Source organism: Hoplias malabaricus, chromosome 13 (genome assembly GCF_029633855.1).
Source record: "Hoplias malabaricus isolate fHopMal1 chromosome 13, fHopMal1.hap1, whole genome shotgun sequence".
Classification (NCBI taxonomy): domain Eukaryota; kingdom Metazoa; phylum Chordata; class Actinopteri; order Characiformes; family Erythrinidae; genus Hoplias; species Hoplias malabaricus.
Window position 1 is genome coordinate 9,193,459 of NC_089812.1, and position 21,934 is coordinate 9,215,392.

At 40.7% G+C, this 21,934-nt stretch overlaps 1 protein-coding gene across 4 annotated transcripts in view; it reads right to left on the reverse strand.

The window, feature by feature from the left end:
• Window positions 1-21,934, reverse strand: part of septin9a (septin 9a) — a 73,660-nt gene that overhangs the window by 29,880 nt on the left and 21,846 nt on the right. For 2 of the 4 annotated variants that reach the window (XM_066641683.1, XM_066641686.1), the window contains one exon: window positions 5,652-6,359. In XM_066641683.1, coding sequence (XP_066497780.1) covers window positions 5,652-6,359 — 708 coding nt within the window. Of the gene's footprint in view, window positions 1-5,651; window positions 6,360-7,900; window positions 8,010-19,311; window positions 19,450-21,934 lie in introns of those variants that run through there. The other 2 variants (XM_066641684.1, XM_066641685.1) reach the window with 2 other exon arrangements.

Genomic DNA, 21,934 nt, shown 5'->3' on the forward strand with positions numbered 1-21,934 from the left:
TTTACTGATTTACTGTTTCCTTCCACAGTCCAAAAACACACGCTGGTAGGTGGATTGGCGACTCAAAATTGTCCGTAGGTGTGAGTGTGTGAGTGTGTGTGTTGCCCTGTGAAGGACTGGCGCCCCCTCCAGATTGTAATTCCTGCCTTGTGCCCAATGATTCCAGGTAGGCTCTGGACCCACCGTGAACCTGAACTGGATAAGGGCTACAGATAATGAATGAATGAATGATTGATTATTATGTGTAATACTGAATTACCCAGAACTGAAAGTATTTTATTCCTTTAGGGAAACGTATATTTGACTCCCAGTAAAGTTAATCTTTTTCACTATTATATCATAATTAGCTTTAAATAAACAAAAAAAGGTCTTTGTATTCGTATCTGCAACATCACTGATAATGAGCGGATATATTTTGACCACAATATGGTAAATACAACAAATACCGTAACTGTATTTAAAAAAAATATTTATTTATAACTTCTCTTGGATTATATGACTACACTGATTCACCAAAACAAAAATTATGAATACATTTTCCATTTGTTTTCATTCAGGGTTCTCCTCAGTCAGTGTAAACGCTCGCTCGGGTCAGTGAGAGTTCAAAACACCACAGAGGATACACTCAAACTGGTCCAAGAACTGGGATTCCACATTATGTAAATATTTTCATTAAGAGAACACACCATGTTTATTTACCTTCCGTTAAACACAGCATACCAAATTCAAATATTCATGACGAATAAAATAAGGAAATGAAAGAAAAACCTACGAAACTGTTGAAATTACAGAATTCGACTTACTATATTTTAATATATGATGTGTGAATAGTTTGCACATCTTTAACTCCAACAGACACACACAGACAAAGGCACACACACAAAATAGGCCCCATGTGACTGTACTATATGCACATAGAGGATGTGTAGTGGTAGTTAACTCTGTCTGCTGCAGGTCACGGGTCACGCCTCATTATGTGCTAAAATGGGCATGACCAGAGTCCATCCCTACAGGCATATAACTCTCTTCAAGCTGCTACACACACGTAACTGGGCCTTGTTTTTGCTCCATACCATTAGCTATGGTTACACACTGCTAAGAGGTTTAAAAAAAGATTATTTAAAGTAAGAAAAAAGAATTACAAAGATTACCCTTGTACTTGCCACCTCTTATGGTACATGAAAACAACACAGTATACTTAGGAACACAAGGTAAATAAATAAATACCCCAGTAAACAAGGAACGTCCCTGGACGTTTAAAATATGTCCTTGACGGACAGACTACTTTAAGAGCATTTTGAACGTCAATGGACGTCCAAAATCCACCTTAATAAGTTAGTTAAGTGGTGACCAATCGATAACGTCAGTGGACGTCCAAAACGCGTTTTACACAAGTAATTTATTTCGGGACCATTTAATAATGTCAATGGATGTCCAAAATACGTCTAATAGTCGTCTTTTCAATGTCTGTGTTTGGACGTCTTTTCAATTTTCAGAGAACGTTGATTAGACGGCAGTCATTACGTTAGTTCAACGGCTAAATGTTTACTGGGACTTGAATAAATGGCATACACTTCGCATAGAGACAATGTGACAAAGTTACATTTTTACTGTGTATAAAATGAACACTGTAGAGCATTAGACAGCCCTCGTTATGGAAACTGCTGCCACATTGCCCCCCACACTTACTGTAGAGTATTACAATCGGCCATAATGACCACGTAGATCATATGGAAAGAAAGTGATGTTGCATTTCTGTTTTTAATTAAACAGTGCTTCAGCGTCAACCCCCCACCCCAACAAAGTCATCGACTGCTGAATAATTACTGCAGCCTTATTACTCAGTCCATAAAGCCCTAATGATCACTGTCTAAATAACGCTTTTTAAGAGAATAACTGCTCCAGCTGCGTTGAATAGCCTCTGTGAGTTTGTCAAACCTCCATGTGCTTCCCAGCAGATATAAATGTGGCCATTTACAGAGATTCTCATGATCAAGAACCCAGTAACCCAGAGGAAACCACCATAAATCACCTCATTATTGGTCTGTACTAGTCTATTCAGCTCCTTGTTAAGCAGCCATGAACTTTCATCATGCTGCTGACTGCAGTGAAGTCATCAAAGACAGATCTAGGCCTAGCTTTGTAAAGATTCCTATTCTTCCGGAAAGATAACACTAACCTAAAAGCCAAAGCGGAGGAGTAGGCCCTCATGCACATCAATGAAGCTTCTCAGAACTGGCCACTCAACCTGCACTGTCACTGTGTGTCATGCTCTGTGGTGAAATAAATCACAGGAATGTGCTTTAATTGCATTTTCTAGAGAACAACCACCGTTTCCACACAATAGAAGTTACAGCTGATTACTCAAATTTCATTTAAAAAGTAATTTAAAAAGAGAAAAACATCGTGGGACTGTGTAAATGAGCTGTGCTGAACAAAAAAAAGTTCTGGGCTACAACTCTGACTTAAAACAACGAATTGAAAACGGGCTGTTTTTACTCATTTGTTCTGTGGATATTTTAAAAAGTGAGGATATTTCAGTCCCCCATAATATGTGCCCTTTAAATAAGCCAGTTTACAGGAAGTTCATTGCCCTGGCACACATCCTCTCCCACCACCCCCCCTTTCACTGGCTGCATGAGCAGAGATGTGCTGTGTCCACTCTGGAGTGAAGAGGGATTAGTAATTGAACCCAAATGTGAACCATGTTCCTTCACTCACATCTTGAAAAGGTTTCCACCGTGTCTGGATTTCTTCTTCAACTCATATTCAGAATTAGAGAGAAAAAAAATAATGGAGAGGGTGGGGGGCTAACAGTTTTGTGTTTGTGGTTCATAATTAAATGATCAAGAGAAAATGACATAAAAAATTATATTAAAACCACAACAAGAAAAGTTGCTACAACAGTAAAGGTAAGTTTTTGTGCATCACTAAAAGGGAAGACACTAATATTTATGGATACAAATTTCTATCTGCCAAAAAATGTTAATCCAAAGTTAAAGCCTTTTTATTGTGTAGGTGTTATTGATTATTTTTAATTTAATCTTTTAATCCTAAACGTTAATAGGCAAAAATGGGCAAGTGGTTTAGACAAGAGTATATCATCTGTATCCAGAGACTGGACTGGTCTGAAATATTTGAGCTGTAAATAAAAGAGAAAGATCCCACATTGCTGCCGGCTGTACATGTGGCACTTTAGTCCGAGACAACACATTTGGATTCCTAATCAACCACCATCAGCACCAGATGTCACCACTGCTCTCCTCATGGATTACAATCAAATCCTCACTGAAACTGTTCCAGTGTCTAGTGTAGAGTATTCCTAGAAGATTGGGCTCTTACTGCAGCCATAGAGAAACAAAGTACCCCTTTGTAAATATGTGGGATGAGCATGTGTCCACAGGCTCCAGATAAATGCCATAACTTTCTCTCACAAGAGTGCACTATTAAACCAATCATCTATTAAAACCAATACTGAGTGACGGAGCCAGCAAAGCTTCTCAATAAACTGTTTGCTGCAGTGAGATTAGAGCATCACTGAGGTGTAAAAGCTGAAAAATGAGGGCTTTCTATTTTTACATTGCGCATTTATGAACTCCAGATTCGGAATGTCACACCTAGCAGCTGCATGTGCTGCAGACCAACAAACCAAAAAGCCCTTAGTGATTTGCAAAGGAACCGTACTTACACACACAAAGCAGACTGCCAGAAAAAAATGCGGCAAACAAACATCTGAGAAATGTTTTACTTCCAGAGCATGGTTAGAGGTCCTTGGGCCGACGGCTAAATTTAACACTTTAGAGTCACAACAGCAGATGTGATGCTGGAGGGGAAAAAAAAGTCGCAAAGAACGTGAAACAGACTGCGTTCTGTTGTTTCCTGCTGAAATATTTTCCACCCTGTGACCAGGGTCTTAAACCAGTACTCGCCACTACGACTGGGACAATAAGCAAATATTCAAATCAATAATTCATATGTTTGACATTCTTCGATTAGTGTGAACTCTGGAGTTGGGCGACTGAGGGGGGGAAGGAAAAAAGAAAGTCTGGTTTCCTCACACACCAACCATCGACTCCAAAAAATCTGGCCCAAAAACTGCAGAGTACAGCCAACAGGCAGAGACTCAGACAGACTGAGAATGGGGATTAGTGCCTTAGAGGAAAACAGCTTAAATCAGATATCAAATACAGCTGAAAGGTTCATTGATTATATATCAACATCACAAACTTTCAGCAAACAATTTGAAATATTGATTCCTATGCTCTAGAAATCAAACCATCAATTAATTCCATTTAACTTTATTTCTACATTTTATTGAACACTTTATAAGAATCATTATATACACTTTAACCCTTTGGGCACCTTCTGTCCTGACGAAGAAATATGGTACTGGGAGTGCACGAAAGTATAAAAATTTCAGACCAAAGTCTTATCAGCCGATCCCAATGTCAGCCCATTATATTCGTCTCAATGACAATTCCTACTGCGACCTGAACTGTGCATATAAAATAATTTGGATTGCTAAATTTTCAGCTTTGTATTGCAACCTTCTCATTCTTTGAGTTGGATACAGTAGATCCTTTTCTGTGTGGACATTATTAACCTGGAATATTAACTGCAAAGGCAGACACATTAAAGGCTCAGGAGAATGCTGCAAAGAAGATTGCAGGACTGATCTGAAGGTTTGTACTGGGTTCATATTGGTTTTAATTACTGTATCTCTTTAAATGAGCAGAACAGGGGGCTGTGGATGGGGTTGGTAGCCACCCCCTTTTTTTGCCCAATTCAGTGACTGTTTTACGAAAATGTATATAAACAGATGATTACAAAACAAAAAACACAACTTACAATGTATTATCTACAATAAGTGACCAATCAGAAGCAGCCAAACATGGCTTTTACTAAACAAACCTCTAGTATTGTGATGCATATTGTATATCGTAATATTGTATTTTTAACACGCTTACTGTTCACACTGAAGAGGCTGTGGCAGTAAACATATGGAGAGAGAAATCCAACATGTGCATGGTTTGGCTTCTGTCCCGATACCAAAACAGAAACTGCCGAAAGTCCTCCGATATTCTCAATGGTGTCAGAAAAGCCTCCCCAAATCTCAACTGGACAGACAGCCATGAAGGAAAACGGCCACTCCACATGAGGTAAATATTTATGGGATCTGACCGAAATACTTCAGGCGTGCTTGTCAGCCTAACACCGGTTTCTGCACCTCAGGATTTCGCTAAAACATCTGTCTGACGTCAGGCTGAGACTCAGCCCGGGGGCACATTCTTTCCTAACTCCTGTGTTTCTCATCACCAGTTTTATATTCAGTGTAAACTGCTGAGTATTAAGGCTGTAGGGTTTGCAGGGATGAACAATTCTCCAAAAACTGATTTCAGTCAGTAAATAGTGTTAAACAATGGGTTCAGAATGTCCTCCAGAATACAAGTTCAGTGTAGAAATGTTTTGCTATTACATTTACTGACAAATTCTACTGGTAAAAAATATAAATAAATAAAAAAAACAAGTACACATTCTACTACAGGCAGTATATTATTTATAACACCAAATAAAACCAAACATTTTTCACTAGAGAGCTCATTTGGCTGTAAGAATTTGCTGAATGTATGAAAGTAAGATTGGTAACTCACTCTCTGAAGCTCTGCTGGTGTTCTCCTGTACTGCTGGAGGTGTTTTATACTCAGTGAAGCTAGGAGTGACACTGGCGGCTGAAAGGAAGCTGTTCTCAGACTCTCTGGCCGGAGAAATCAGCTCTGTCTGTCTCGTGGCAAGGATTTCAGGTCGTCGGGTCACAGGAGATGTGTCCACTGGGCTGGGGCTCTCCGCTTTCCTCTGGATGGGCTCTGGGATCCTGGAGGTGGCAGACTGTCCATCCGCCCTTCTCAACAAGGCAGGAGCATCCTGGGTCCGATTCAAAGCAGCCTCAGTCCTCTGTCCCGGAGTCCGGCTCTGCAGAGACACCTCGGGCCGCTTCAAGCCGAAGCGAGCGATGCCTGGGCTGGGTGAGCTGTCCACCTGCTTGGAGGAAATATCGATGGAAATCTCTGTCCTCCTCGAAGAAGCCTCTGGAAGACGAGCCCCAATAAGATCTGCTCGTCTCAGGCCGCTCTTTGGAGAACGCTGGCCACTGGGTGAGCTCTCTGAACCATGCCTTGAGCTGCTGGACGAGGTCTCTGAGCCGTGTCTGGAACTGTAGTCGGAGTTGCGAGAGCCCAGATCGTGGAAGCGGCTGGAGGCAGAGCTGGAGGATGAGCGCAGGGGATTGGTCGTCCTGCGCGATATAGGTGACGGATTTGAGGATGTGTCAACCTCCTCCACTTCAAAAGACCTTTTTAGTGCTGGAAAAGAAAAAAGCAGACTGTGAGGCTCTGACTTTTTTTTGCATAAAATGATAAAAATGTAGTTATCTAAATGATTACTGAATGCATCAATAACCTTAATGTTGACGGCATGCCTAAATCTAGACTCAGTGTTAATCTGGGCTCATAGGGATTACTTCTGTTGTTTTTTACCATGTGTGGCCTGGCCTGGCTATAAACATGGCCTAACGCATGCACCTAAACAGAGCTGCAGTCAGCTTGAGGCCTGTTATGGTCAATATAACACTAACAACATTATAATGATGCTGAGTTGTGTTTTGAGTCTGTATGAGTCTCCAAAACCTGTTAGCCATGCATCTATAATGCTGCAGTCTTGGCTGATCAAATACAATTCAGGTAAGTAGAGGCAAATATAGTTTTCAATGTTTATGAAATAGAGCACACTTATGTAAACCATATTTTTCTGTGTTGATTACTGACATGTTGTTTACAAGTCTTGGCACACAGAGGTAAATGACTCAGCTATATTAAATAGGGTGTTTTAGCTTTGAATTCTTGGGAATTTCCACCTGGGTCATAGAAAAAATGAATAACGTTCTTATGCCTGTACAAGAGTTTAGATTCTTAGCATTAAAGAAATACACTGAGGAGAGCTCTGGTTTCCCACATTATGGTAGGTAAACCCGATTCATCACATGTGGTTATTGGCTTGAAGAAAGTGGTTTTTCTAGTCTCCAAATGGCAGCATGCACTTGCAGTACTACTGAAGTAATACTCAGAATACATGTCAGATGGTCCCATATTCTTTATACTAGTGTATTATTTAAGATATGTCTGCTTCTAGAGACCAAAACAGCCATATATGAATTAAGACTAAGGTGTGGATTAATGATAAAATTACATAATACACAACACTACATAATTCATATTGATACATTTCAATTATTTGGTTCCAAAAAACAAATGCAGAAGAGGTTCTTTCTTGAAAGATTTGACCATGTTTTTGAATGTGTAGTGATAGCTAGTTCAGTTAAGAATATCACTGAAGTAACTGGCAGAACATATTTTTTTTTTTTTCAATGTGACTGCCAAAGAACTCAAACAGGTTGTATTTTTAGCTTGTTGAGGAGAAAACAGATCACTTTACTTTTTATAGGAACGGGCTTGTGAAGTTAAATGACGTATCTCAGAAAATCGGGCCAAAACCACCTTTTTCTACTCCGGTAGAGTAAAGTTAAAGCGACGCCATTTTAGAGTCTATTTCCATTACTGTGTTTTCCCACACCCTTAAACCGCTTTGCAAACAATTCAAAACTACTAATTTAAAGACGCGAAAATATACTTTAGAATACTTATATTTACAAAAATAGCGACTATAACCGATATCTTAATCCAAATACAAGAGTTAAAACCGTTACAAATCGTTCCGTTTAAATTTTGAAAGGCGGAGTTCAATGTCGTTATTTAATTTTCAAGCGAGAAAGTCTTGAGTGTCTAATTCTACTAAACCTAAGAGAAACAAGGAGCAAACAAACGTAGGCTGTTATAAACATGCCTACCTGACTTTACACGTTTCAAATGCCTTGAAAGCATTGCCGCCATTAGAAAATCGATGAAATGACTACAACCTCCACAATGCTGAGGGAAGGCTGAGAGTACTGTTATCGAGTGGACGGCCTCAATGCCTTATGGATAATGTAGTCTCGAATGCGCGGTTGAAGGAAATAACTGAGTATTTATAAAAACTGGCGTGAAACAAAACGTCTTTTATTTAGTTCTCGTCGTCTTTACATTGCTGAAATAACATTTAACTGAAATTTAAATGTAAATTGTTTATATGTAATATCTTGATATATTTCCATTTATGCTTGTTATCTCACAAAACATTTTCTATCTCACGTTCTCCACATAATTTAAGCATTAAGTACCCTTGGCACTGTGTTTAAATTCCATAAATAACTAAAATAATAATTATTATCTTAATTATTATCTATAATATTCGAAAAACGCCCCCCCCCACACACACACACTTTTGTAAAGTTTTTTTGTTTTTCTTTTCTTTATTTGTTTTGAGATATAACTGTGTTTTATATGACACACACACACATTTTATATATATATATATATATATATATATATGTTTGATATTAATATTCTCTTATTGTTTAAATCAAGCATTTGAATGCCATCATGATTTTCACGACCAAAATCTACCTTATTTTCTCTGAGTTTTAGGGTTCAGTAAAAAGCAGTGCAGTGACTTGTGAATATTTCTTTTAATATCTTCTTTTCTCCACATACACTATGGCATTGATTTCAAAGTTGGACAATATTTCAGAGTGTTGATCACAGCTGGAAATACATATTGAAAGCTGTATTCATGAATGATATCTGTAAGAGATCAGTTCTACATCCAGCACCGGCAGAGCTTCCCTGAAAAAACTCTGGTTCTCATTACGTTGAGCAACATCCAACTCATAATTAAAGGCTGCTAAAATAACATTAAGCTGGTTTCAGTCATTTCCAATCCTGATAACTCTGTGAAAAGTGCTATCCAAGTGAGCTTCTGCTTCTAGAAAAGCCTTAGGGCCCTCGGTCCAGCCACAATGAGCAGGGTTGCCAGATTGCAATAATGGTTTCCAGACAACTGACAAAACCAGCGTAACTGAAAGACATTACAATATACATTAAATACTTTTAAAGTATAAAACACAAAAGCTGGGTGTTTATATGTTTATAACATGTCATCAGCCTTAAACTGTTAATAAGGTTGCAGCTCTTTTCACCAATAAGGATGGCAAAATCATACAATATCACAACCCTTGCTGTAGTTTTTTTTTTACTGAATGCTATCTGATCCTCACAGAAATGCTACAAAATAAAACCTCCTATTAGAGTAGTGGTTGCTACTGCAAAGGGGGACAAACTCCTTAATAATACCACTTCTTTCAAAATAAATATTAAATTCTCCTTGAGTGCAGAAAATCTGCGGTGTGATAAAGTTACAATGGAAAACCTGTTCCACATATAAAAATGATCCTTACTTTAATATTGCTAGTATATTCTAAAATATATTCTATGCTATTCAACCTAAAGCTTCCCAGTTTGAAGAAAGCCTCTGAAGACGCCAATGACCAAGCCAATCTGGCAACCATGCACACAAGACTGCTGTAAAACCTCTGGTTGCTGTTTGGTTTGTGCAGGTAGCTGCTGGATGCAGGTGTGAATTCCTGGCCTTTCAGCAGGATCAGCACAATGGAGTTCACAGCACAGGCTCCTTCACAAAGGCAGCCATTATAGTGCCTCCATCATCCAGACAGCCGCACACTTATCACAACACAGAGGAGCACGTCACACACGTGGATCAAATTTCACTTACACAGAGGAAGACAGAGCTGGACACCAGCCAACAGCTCAGGCCCAGAACCGACAGGTCAACTGGCCAGCATTTCTCCTGCGATCAAGGAAAACTTGAGCTGATCGGTCATTTTTGACCTCATTTCTCTTCACTCAGTGCTTGAAATGTAAACATTTTAAAGGGGGAGTTACCTTCATGTTAAACTCAATCTCACACTCCAAGAATAATGTTGGTCCTATCAAAGGGAAATCCCACCATAATGTCTGCATGTAATAACTCAGATATATACAAAATGACTTACCCAGTCATTTCTTTACAGTGGTGGTGATAGAAAGCAAAGCTCACAATATCTACAACATTATTTATGATACAACAACGACCAGTGAACCTACACATACCTTCTGAGATTTTATATGGAATGTAGAACATGGTAAAATAGCTGTAAATCTGAAAAAGATTTGAGCCGGGGGCTGTATTCCAACACCCATCATCACAAATCCATGTTTCAGACATCAGGCAATATATATCGGAAACTATTTCATGTCATAACTTTCTGTGTGGGAGCATGTAGATGTTTGGTTCCTATCACCAACACAGCAGGTAGTGTCACTGTCACACAGCTCCAGGGGCCTGGAGGTTGTGGGTTCGATTCCCGCTCTGGGTGACTGTCTGTGAGGAGTGTGGTGTGTTCTCTCTGTGTCTGCCTGGGTTTCTTCCGGGTGACTGTCTGTGAGGAGTTGGTGTGTTCTCCCTGTGTCTGCGTGGGTTTCCTCTGGTTGACTGTCTGTGAGGAGTGTGGTGTGTTCTCCCTGTGTCTGTGTGGGTTTCCTCTGAGTGACTGTCTCTGAGGAATATGTTCTCCCTGTGTCTGTGTGGGTTTCCTCCGAGTGACTGTCTCTGAGGAGTATGTTCTCCCTGTGTCCGCGTGGGTTTCCTCCGGGTGCTCCGGTTTCCTCCCACTGTCCAAAAACACACGTTGGTAGGTTGATTTTTGACTCAAAGAGTGTCCGTTGGTGTGAATGTGTGAGTGTGTGTGTTGCCCCGTGAAGGACTGGCGCCCCCTCCAGGGTGTATTCCCACCTTGCGCCCAATGATTCCAGGTAGGCTCTGGACTCACCGCGACCCTGAACTGGATAAACCATTACAGATAATTGATGGATGGATGGATCTTGGAGTTCTGACCTTACTATTGTTTTTGTGGCTGAACGCAATCACATTTTACCGACAATGTTCAATCGTCTAGTTTAGAGATGTCCTGAATTGTCTAAGCCCCATGTAATGCCTTAACCATCAATGGCCAGGAGTTACTCCCTGGGTTGGACAATCCTCTATTTCCCCACATCCCCTGTGTGTAAGCTAACATAGTAATACTGGGCAGTTAGTGTTCTCTAGGCGTGTTGAGCTGTCCACATTTGCAGCAGCCAAAAAAGATACAGTGGTTTGCTTAGCGATGATAACAAATTAAACTAACACATTTAACCTAAAATAAACCAACAAAATAAAAGTGTTTTTTTAAGACTCATGCTGTTGGATATTGATAAAAACAACAGGCTAAAAATGTCAGGACCTTATGAATCTACTAGTGCTTTTCTCATGAGCCACTTTTCAAATGACTCATCTTTGAAGGGGTGCTTTTAGTTCACCTGACCACTGATGATGTCATATCCTGTATAGAACTTGTGGTGGAATTAATAATTAGAGTTAAAGAAAAGGCCAGGCAGATCTGAATGCCCTGCATAGCTCACTCTCTCTCTCTCTCTCACACACACACACTCCTACACTCAGACCCTAGAGTACAGTTACAGCTCAGTGGAAAATGACTTTGACTGTGTGTTAAACAGGAAGAGGGAGATTCAGTGACAGAGATAGTCCACGTCTCTTTTTGGTGCAGGACTCTGGTTAAAGAGCCCATACCACAGAAAAATGCCCTGTGGGCCACATCATGGAGAAACCAAATTTTTAAAGAGCTTGCTGTAGCATAAATGTAAATATTGTCCACAGGTGTCTCCCTGAGAAATTCCAGAGAATTGAATCTGAAAGGATGCGGAGTCATTAAGGAGCATTTACCAAAAAAAAGGAAATTGATAAAAATCATGTCATGGAAAAGTGAGTCTAAATACGTCAGCTGTGACTGAGAAAAGCAGGAAACGCAATCCGCCACTACGTTTGAACTTTGGAGGCCTTTACAAACACCTGGTGAACCGTGTATTTTCCTTCTGTCCTTTGGTTTTTAGATGATCTTATTGTCTACGGAAATATCCTGAAAATCTCTAACTTGACAACAATGGCTATTTCCATAGGAATGAATCCATTTACTAGAAGTCTTGAATGGCATTGAATGGTTCTTTATATACAGACCACTGTCCCATATACACTCCAGAGTTACATACACTCCGTTCTCTCTCCTCACTGACCATAAGTGGCCTGACTTCTCACAGAGAAACACACACACACACACATCAACTTTGTTACATAAGCTCGCTCTAGCTAGTGTGAGCAATAGCGAGGGAAACTGAAAGATCTGATGAGGACTCCAGGACTGTGAGACTGAAACAGACACCGGCATTTTATTATGTCTACCAGAGCAACATCACAAAACCATTTAAAATACTTCTATGTTAACGGAATAAAAGGCTCTTGACTTAAGAACTGTTTGGACAAGATTCATTTGATTATGTCGTCTATGGCTGAAATACCTCTCGATTACTTAAACAGTCATTTCTACACAGGCCAACAAAAGCAGACACGTAAATCCTCTGAAATATCCTTAGGGTTCTGCTGGTTTGTTGTGACACTAGCCATTAGCCATTACATCTAACACTCATACATTTAACTCCCAAATCTGTGTGTAAGTAAAAGCATTATGTTTTAAGTGCTTTTACAGGAGAGCATAGTTTCTGTGAGGTAATTTAATCTCTTGTGTCATAACTGCTCATTTCACAACAACCATAATGAGTTCAGTTTAGCTAGTTCCACAGCTTTGAGATGGCCTGGAAACACTGCCGCTTTCTCACTCAGCACACACAGCTGCAGGATAAGGTAAACACACACAGATAACTTGTGCTGCATGCTTGGGAAGCTCCAGAACAGTTCTACCCAACATTTTAAAGCCAGAGGTCTATACTAAACTAAAATAACTTTCTGTGGAATTTGTTGGATCGATTATGGGTGTTGGATCAATGTGCACAGAAACTCACCTGGAATCTATGATATGTCAAGATGGTACCCTATGCATAACCCATATTCAGTAGGTTTTTTTTTTGAGTACAATCAGAAACGTTCCCAGGTTTGACCCTGATTCAGGCCAAAAACTCCCTCTCCCTGAGCTTCAAAGCTTCAGTATCTCTCTCTGTGTCTAAGCCAAGAAAGAAAAGATCACTACAGTAATGGCAAAAGCATGAAAATAATGAGTCTGTGTCTGATAGGTCCTATCAGCAGCTTTTTTTCCTCGTGTCCCCAGCTGTCTTTATATCACTGATAGCTTTTCCACTCGTTTCTTTCTCCTCTCACCTATTCTCATCTCCAAATGACATCTTCTCTTCTGTTTTTTTTTTCAGGAGATTTTCCATGCAAATGTGCTGTAGAAGGCTAAAGCATATTGTTCTGACTTGATTTGCTTTTCCAACCAACTGACAATGAATGGGATAGAAGATCTGTAAAGTGAACTCACTCCAGATGAAGTAAGTGATCAATGTATGTGTCTGTTTATGTGTGGTTTAGCATATGCCTAGGGCTTGACAATATGATGTAAATAACGTACATTGGAATACTGAAACTGAAAATCATATCATGATTTGTGGTGCAGAAGTTAGTCTCGCAGTCACACAGTTCCAGGGACCTGGAGGTTGTGGGTTCGATTCCCGCTCCGGGTGACTGTCTGTGAGGAGTGTGGTGTGTTCTCCCTGTGTCTGCGTGGGTTTCCTCTGGGTGACTGTTTGTGAAGAGTGTGGTGTGTTCTCCCTGTGTCTGCGTGGGTTTCCTCTGGGTGACTGTCTGTGAGGAGTGTGGTGTGTTCTCCCTGTGTCTGCGTGGGTTTCCTCCGGGTGACTGTCTGTAAGGAGTGTGGTGTGTTCTCCCTGTGTCTGCGTGGGTTTCCTCCAGGTGACTGTCTGTGAGGAGTGTGGTGTGTTCTCCCTGTGTCTGTGTGGGTTTCCTCCTTGCGCCCAATGATTCCAGGTAGGCTCTGGACCCACCGTGACCCTGAACTGGATAAGCAGTTACAGATAATGGATGGATGCAAAATCATATCATTGTTACTGAGCATTGAACATTGTGATATTAATTGATAGTGAATTAATGTCCAGCCCTACGTATACCAAAATCCTTCTTGCAAAATTGTCCACTCAGGGGCCATTTTGGCATTTTCCATATATACACAAAGAGGATCATGTCTCTCAGAATGCAAACAGATTCGTCAAAAATATTCCTGAAACCATTAAAATCAGACAAAATGTGTGTTTTTTCAATGTGTTCCTGCTACTATGTACGCGCATATCTCCACAATGCCAAAGGGGCTTTTCCTGACTGGGGCTTTAACAGCAAGCTGATTGGCTCCATTACTGAAGTGTGGGACATTCCTCATAAACAGACCATGTTCTGCCTAACAAGCGTTTCCAGTTTTCATTCATTTTTCAAGCACTGACTTGTCTCCTCTTCCTTTATAAAGTCTATGTGGTGGTATATGTATCAGTGGTGCTGCTGGGTGGTCTGATAAATTATGTATTCAAATGTTTCTAATGAAATGGCCAGTGAGAATAAGCACAAGGTAGGACTCAAATATGAGTTGAGTCTACACATGTGGCCTCCTCTCAGCTCCTCAGCTCGTACTCCAGATGAAGGGAAGTAATCCATTGCTCTGTTTGGCAGGAGTTTCAGAGAACGTGGGTATGAATTTCAGCCTCAGCGTCCAAAAAACAGGCGAAAAAACAAAGAGCGGTAGCAGAGCAAACACAAAAGGAATGCTGTGTTTTTCTCCACTGAAGGAGACGATGCAATAGACAGGAAAATGGTGGCAGGCTGTAGGTAAGCAGCTGATAGCACTGATAAAGCTGGATGCAGTCGGAGTGAATCAGAATGATTTCTATAGACTGAATGATTTTGTGCTAGCTGTTTCCTCTGGCAGCTTCAGCTAAAGGGATTAGCCTCCATGTCTTGTCCACAGGTGAAAAAGCTTGATGAAACTGCTGCTTGAAGGCTAAAAACTATAAGTGCATAAAAAATATAGCTGCACTCTTTAATATATGCAAATAACACTGCTAATAAACACTGCTACAATCTATGTTGCCTCTTTTATTGTCGTCTAGGATCAAAAAAGTGATCTATCTATCTTCCTATATATAGACACTAGAACTAACACTAGAGCTAACATTAGAGTTACATTACTATTATTATTAGAGGAACATTAACTACACAATAAGTAACACTTTTAATACAAGTGATAACACTAAAAACAACCCTCAATTTAATCCTAGAGCTAACAATTCAGTTAACACTAGAACTGACATGCTAACAATAACATTAGCCTTTTTGTGAGCACCTTTTATTACTTTTTGCATACACATACATACACACGTCAGCTTGAATATTTAACATAGAATGTGTAACCCCCCTCTCACACTCCTACCTCTAACAATAACATTAGCTAACACCAGCACTAGCTAAGATCAGCTAAGATCAGCTACCATAGCTAACTAATATTTACCTTTGCACAGAATAGTTTTCTTTGCACTGACATTGGATATCTGTTTTTCTGGGCTAGCCAGGCTGCTACGCAGAGTAGGTAGCAAGGAGACACTTCATAAAGTGCATACTTAGCTTTACAATGTGGTCAGTCCAGTGTATGAGCACCAGAAATAGCCACACACCATAAAGTTTCGAGACCTGCTACATGAAAGTGCCTAAACAGCTGCATAATTAAGGCGTTTCTTGCAAGACCCAATGCTATCACGCATGTCTGAATTGTTAGTGTGTGACTGTCCTTAAATTTCTCAAAAGAAGCCATTTGGGATTTCCATTACGTTACAGTCCACAAATATATCAGGTGCTAAGTAAAGAAGTGGTTCTGATTATAACCCATAGCACATCGGTCTGTATTCACTGAGCCTCTGATCCAGTGCTATTCTGTGTGTTTGTGCTGAGAATTACACCGTACGGTATGGAAACATGTTCTAGAGCTATTTTAGATATCTCAGCACTTCCTGTGTAATTTCTGTTCTAAAAGCTACATCACCTAAAGTTAACTCACCGCATTTTCACCCTACTCAACTCCACTCTGCTCTACTTCTCTAAACTCAACTCCACTCAATCCAACTCAACTCCACTGAGATGCTCCCAACTCTACTTCACTCAGCTCTACCCCATTCAAGTCAGCTCCACTCCATTCAACCCAACTCAACTCCACTATTCTGTACTTCAATAAACTTCATAAAACTCCACTCAGATCCCATTAACTCTACTTCACTTTACCCCACTCCAGTCAGCTCAACTCCACTCAACTCAACTCAACTCAGAATCCATTAACTCTACTTTACTCTACCCCACTCCAGTCGGCTCAACTCCACTCTACTCAACTCAGAATCCATTAACTCTACTTCACTTTACCCCACTCCAGTCGGCTCAACTCCACTCAACTCAACTCAACTCAGAATCCATTAACTCTACTTCACTCTACCCCACTCCAGTCGGCTCAACTCCACTCAACTCAACTCAGAATCCAATAACTCTGATTCACTTTACCCCACTCCAGTCGACTCAGGTCCACTCCACTCAACTCAGATCCCATTAACTCTACTTCACTTTACCCCACTCCAGTCGGCTCAACTCCACTCCACTCAACTCAGAATCCATTAACTCTACTTCACTCTACCCCACTCCAGTCGGCTCAACTCCACTCAACTCAACTCAGAATCCAATAACTCTGATTCACTCTACCCCACTCCAGTCGGCTCAACTCCACTCCACTCAACTCAGAATCCATTAACTCTACTTCACTCTACCCCACTCCAGTCAGCTCAACTCCACTCAACTCAACTCAGAATCCAATAACTCTGATTCACTCTACCCCACTCCAGTCGGCTCAACTCCACTCCACTCAACTCAGATCCCATTAACTCTACTTCACTCTACCCCACTCCAGTCGGCTCAACTCCACTCAACTCAACTCAGAATCCAATAACTCTACTTCACTCTACCCCACTCGTCGGCTCAACTCCACTCAACTGAACTCAAAATCCAATAACTCTGATTCACTCTACCCCAATCCAGTCGGCTCAACTCCACTCAACTCAGATCCCATTAACTCTACTTCACTTTACCCCACTCCAGTCGGCTCAACTCCACTCAACTCAACTCAGAATCCATTAACTCTACTTCACTCTACCCCACTCGTCGGCTCAACTCCACTCAACTCAACTCAGAATCCATTAACTCTACTTCACTCTACCCCACTCGTCGGCTCAACTCCAGTCAACTGAACTCAAAATCCAATAACTCTGATTCACTCTACCCCAATCCAGTCGGCTCAACTCCACTCAACTCAGATCCCATTAACTCTACTTCACTCTACCCCACTCCAGTCAGCTCAACTCCACTCAACTCCACTCCACTCCACTCAGCTCCCCTCAAGTCCCCTTAATTGTAATTCACTCTAGTCCCCTCCAAAACACTCGGCTCCACTCCGCTCAACTAATCTACACTCAGCTCCCCTCAACTGAACTGAACTAAACCCATCTCAGCTCCTCTCCTCATTATGCAAATCATTGTATGAAAAGGTTGATTACGATAGTTTTATAAATCTGAACACAAGTGCGGCTCAAGCTCAAATAAGCCCATTTTTTTTATAAATTAATGATCCACTGCTGAACACCAAAGTCAAACAGTTTTTTTATGGGTGTTTTTTAAATGGCGAATAATTTTGCTTAGGACCAATACAGATCTAGTCCTATTTAAAAAGGGCATTAGAGTAAAATTCCTGAAGACACATCAGATTAGCCATTAACGCACCCACACCAGCACCACACACACACTAACTCTAACACACACACACACACACACACACACACACACACGTGGCACTTTTGTACACCATGGACTTACTCAGTGACCTATATTGAACATACCAAGTGATGACAAACAGAGGAGGCTCCTGAGAGGGTGTGAGAGAGAGAGAGATCTGTGTGTGCTTGTGGTTGTGTGTTCGTGTGTGTGTGAGGATGTGTGTATGTCAGCTGTGAGGTGTGTGTGTCTGTCAGGGGTTCATCCAGCTGAGGTGCTGAGAGAGGAGAGGTGAGAGGAAAGAGGGATGACAGAGTGAATCAGAAACAGCGAGACAGATGAGATAAAAAAAAGGAAAATATAGATACACAGAGAAAGACAAGAAAAAGAAAATATTAAGACAGAAAAATAGATGGAAACTATAAGGAGATAAAAAAACAATAATGATAACGTGGGTGAAAAGAGATGAGAGAAGAGAGAAAGCTATAAAGAAACAGCAAAACTGACAGAAAGAGAAGAAGAGAGATACTCAGCAATAAAAAGATGGAGTGAGGAGGATCCAGGTGTTCTCCCCACAGTCCCTATGAAGAACAGTGGAGGTTTCTAATAAATTGTTTGCTCTTATAAGGAGTTAGCTTATCAGACAGTGTTTACAGTCAGAGAAACAACACACACACACACACAAATTCAAATGACAAATGTTCACACGATCTGCATGACACAAACTTATGCATACATACATTTAGTTTGGGCTAAATATGTCACAAATCAGTCACAAAGCCATACTAATTACTTCTAGCACCTCTATGGGCTACAAGTAGTATCTTAGCACAAAGCTAATGGTGACCTCCTTTAACATTTTTACTCATTGTAGATTAAAACAAACATCCGAAGCCTATATTTTACCTAGATGCACTTCTGTAAAACACTCTGACATAGATCTGCTGCAGTTTTCAGTTTCTAACAATGGACTGAAACCTGTTTGCACTAGAGCCTGAATTCACAAATGTGTCTACAACTTTATTGAGAACTATATATAGAAAATTATAGAGTAGACTATCTGTGATATAAAAGCATGATTGGTTGATTCCGCTGTCACTTCCTAATTACATTTTTGGTTAAGGCCTCCAGTTCAGCTGCTGAAGTCCTAACCAATAGGTCACTAAAACTAACATATTTGCATATTTGTTGTGTCACAGTTATAAGGAGTGTTGCACCCAGTACTGGTTTGTGAAGGTGGCACTGTACATGACAACCAATCAGAACAGAGTTAATTTACAGTCATCTTTCTTAATAAAGAAACCTATTTAGTTTTAAGGGATAAAGAGAGGTTAAGAAATGGTCATGTTAAAATTAATTGAGTAAGCTGTGCTATATATATATATATAGTAATAAACCTAGGCATATTTATAAAGCAATAAAGCAATAACCATAAGAGCACAGTAAATGTAAGTACATAACAAATATTATGTTATATATAAATAAAGGAATATTTCAGTTACTCAATTTAACTAGTCGCCAATTAACTCTATGCAAATGAGAGTTTGCTAATTGGTGCCTATTAGCTTCTATTGGTTTTTAGCCATGCTAGCAAGTCTTAAAGAGAAGAAGAGGACAAACCTTCAAAGTCTGAGATAATTCCCTCCAAATGCGCATTAACACTAGAATCAGACATTTTCCACACGAAACTCCGTTAAAACTCTGTACTTTTTTCCCAGCTTTCCCAGCGAGAACTCTCTCTCTCTCTCTCTCTCTCTCTCTCTCTCTCTTTCTATCTCTCTCTCTCTCTTTCTCTCTGTCTTTCTCTCCGTCTCTCTCACTGTCTCTCTCTCTCTCTCCCTCCCTCTGGTCTCCAGCCCCCAAACAAATCCCAAATTAGGACGTGACGGAGAGAAAAAATACTCTGGACGCTAGACACAGATCTGAGAGGAGCTCTTTCTTAAACGACAAAACTTCTTTCTTCCTACACTTCCTCCCTCCAGCACTTCAGAACGAGTGAGCGATGACAAACCACCCACCCCCACCTCTCTCTCACTCTCTCTCCCTCTCACTCCCTCTAAAACTCTCTATCGCTCCCCACTCTTTCTCCCTCTCTCTTTCTCTCTCTCTCTCTCTCTCCTTCTCTCTCTGTCTCCTAACTCTTTCTCGCTCTATCTCCCCACTCCCTCATTCTCATCTCTCTCTGTCTCTCTCCACCATACTCCACTCAAACTCTTTCTACTCTCTCTCATTTATATTTTTTCTTTTCCCCCTCTTTTTCTGTCTTTTATAAGAGTTACTTGCACAGAATACACTTTTTCTTGCAGAGAATTCAACACACACACACACACACACACAGATTAAGATACACTCTGTCGAATTCTGTGTATACAGTTCATTAACCCAAAGAGAGAGAGAGAGAGAGAGAGAGAGAGAGAGAGAGAGAGAGGAATAAAATGATATGGGAGAAAGAGAGAGAGAGAGAGAGAGAGAGAGAGAGAGAGAGAGAGAGAGGAATAAAATGATATGGGAGAAAGAGAGAGAGAGAGAGAGAGAGAGAGAGAGAGAAAGGAATAAAATGATATGGGAGAAAGAGAGAGAGGAAAGAGAACCAGAACCAGAGAAAAACAGAGAGCAAGTAAGATAATAGATAAATGAATATGGAGAAAGAGAAACTGTAGATTGAATGAAAAGGAAGAGAGAAAGAGAAAGAAAAAACTAGAGATAGATATGGATATATCTAGATAGACAGATAAATGGATAGAAAAGGAGAGCGAGAATGTTTAAATCATTGAGCCCAGTTCACAGCTGCATTGAGCCCAGTTCACAGCTGCACATATTTGAGCCGGAGTCCAGAGGAAGCTGTGTCTGTTCTTGGATTTCTGTTAAAGCTGCAGCTTCCCCCGAAGTTTCCTGAACTAGTGCACGGCCTCAGGCTAGCGGCTCTTTAACAGGAGCCGAAATCAGAGACCGCCGTACATCAGCTCTGACATCATAAATCAGCTCCGCCACCATAAATCAGCTGTGAATCAGTGAGAACATTTCACTCTGAGACATTTTCAACTCTGAGATCCATCATTCACCAGAACTACCACCTCCACGCTGAAGAATGCACAGAATTGGGCAAGAACACAGCAGTATACCAATAGCCACCCACTCCAATCTGTCAGTTTAATGCTGGCCAATGTGGGCATCTGCTAACTGCCATAACAGGTCTAGGGAATTAGGCTTCTCCTCCAAACCAGTTGAGCTCTTACTATGTCACATGAGCAGCATTTCCAAATCAAGACCTGGCTGGCTTCCCACTAGGAACTGGCAGTGACGACACTGGGGAAAACACTGCACCAAATTAAGAACAGATCAGATGTTTGCAGGGAAGGAGGAACATGTTGTTGAAGGAGGTTCTGATAAACATTCTAGTTTATCTTGCCTTGTAGCTGTATAAAGCTCCTTTCACATATCACAACTCCCGAGGAACTCCAGAGAAACTCCAGAAGATCAGGTCTGAAGATGTCTCAGAGTGGTCATTTCACCCATGTAGCGCACAGCAGGAGATATTCTGTGTCAGACAAATTCTTACAGCAGGAAACGCTCTACATGCTTTAGGTATGAGGCGGCAACTTTGCAGGAGATACTCTGGGACATTAACGGCTCTGTTCACACATGCTTCTCAGCTAGGGTTCATCTAGCCTTCTAATGAGAGGCTTGATTACTGCAAAGTGGACTTTCAGTGTGGATTCTTTCCTACAGAGAGGTACAATATGAGACAGAACCTTGCCCTTACAGATTTGAACTGGTCCGCTGTATGGTACCTACTCACTGTATGGTACCTACTCTACTCAACTCTGCTTTGCACTAAAAGCGTGTTATGTGATGTCACTGGCTACATTTGAGTGGGGCACTCATAGTGGAAAACTAACAAGGCGTTAGGTACCAAAAAATCAGTCCAGTACCATGCAGTCATAAAGCTTCATTTGTCTTACGTGGATGACCAGCCTTTGTTGTAGACTGGAACGAATTAGTGTCAGTGTAAATCTTCAGTCTTCTACAAATCATAGTTTTGGATCAAGAAATTTGGATGAGCAATCTCTTTGAAATGTAGAAGTTGTTTTCTAATTCTGATCTTGACGGTACGTTCTCTTTGCCGTATATGGATACACTCGGAGTCTTTGCTGTTTGGAAACTAATGCATGTTGCGCTGAGGGATGATGCATTGCAGGCTCTACATAAACAAGCAAAACCCTGCTCCTTGTGTGACTAATCA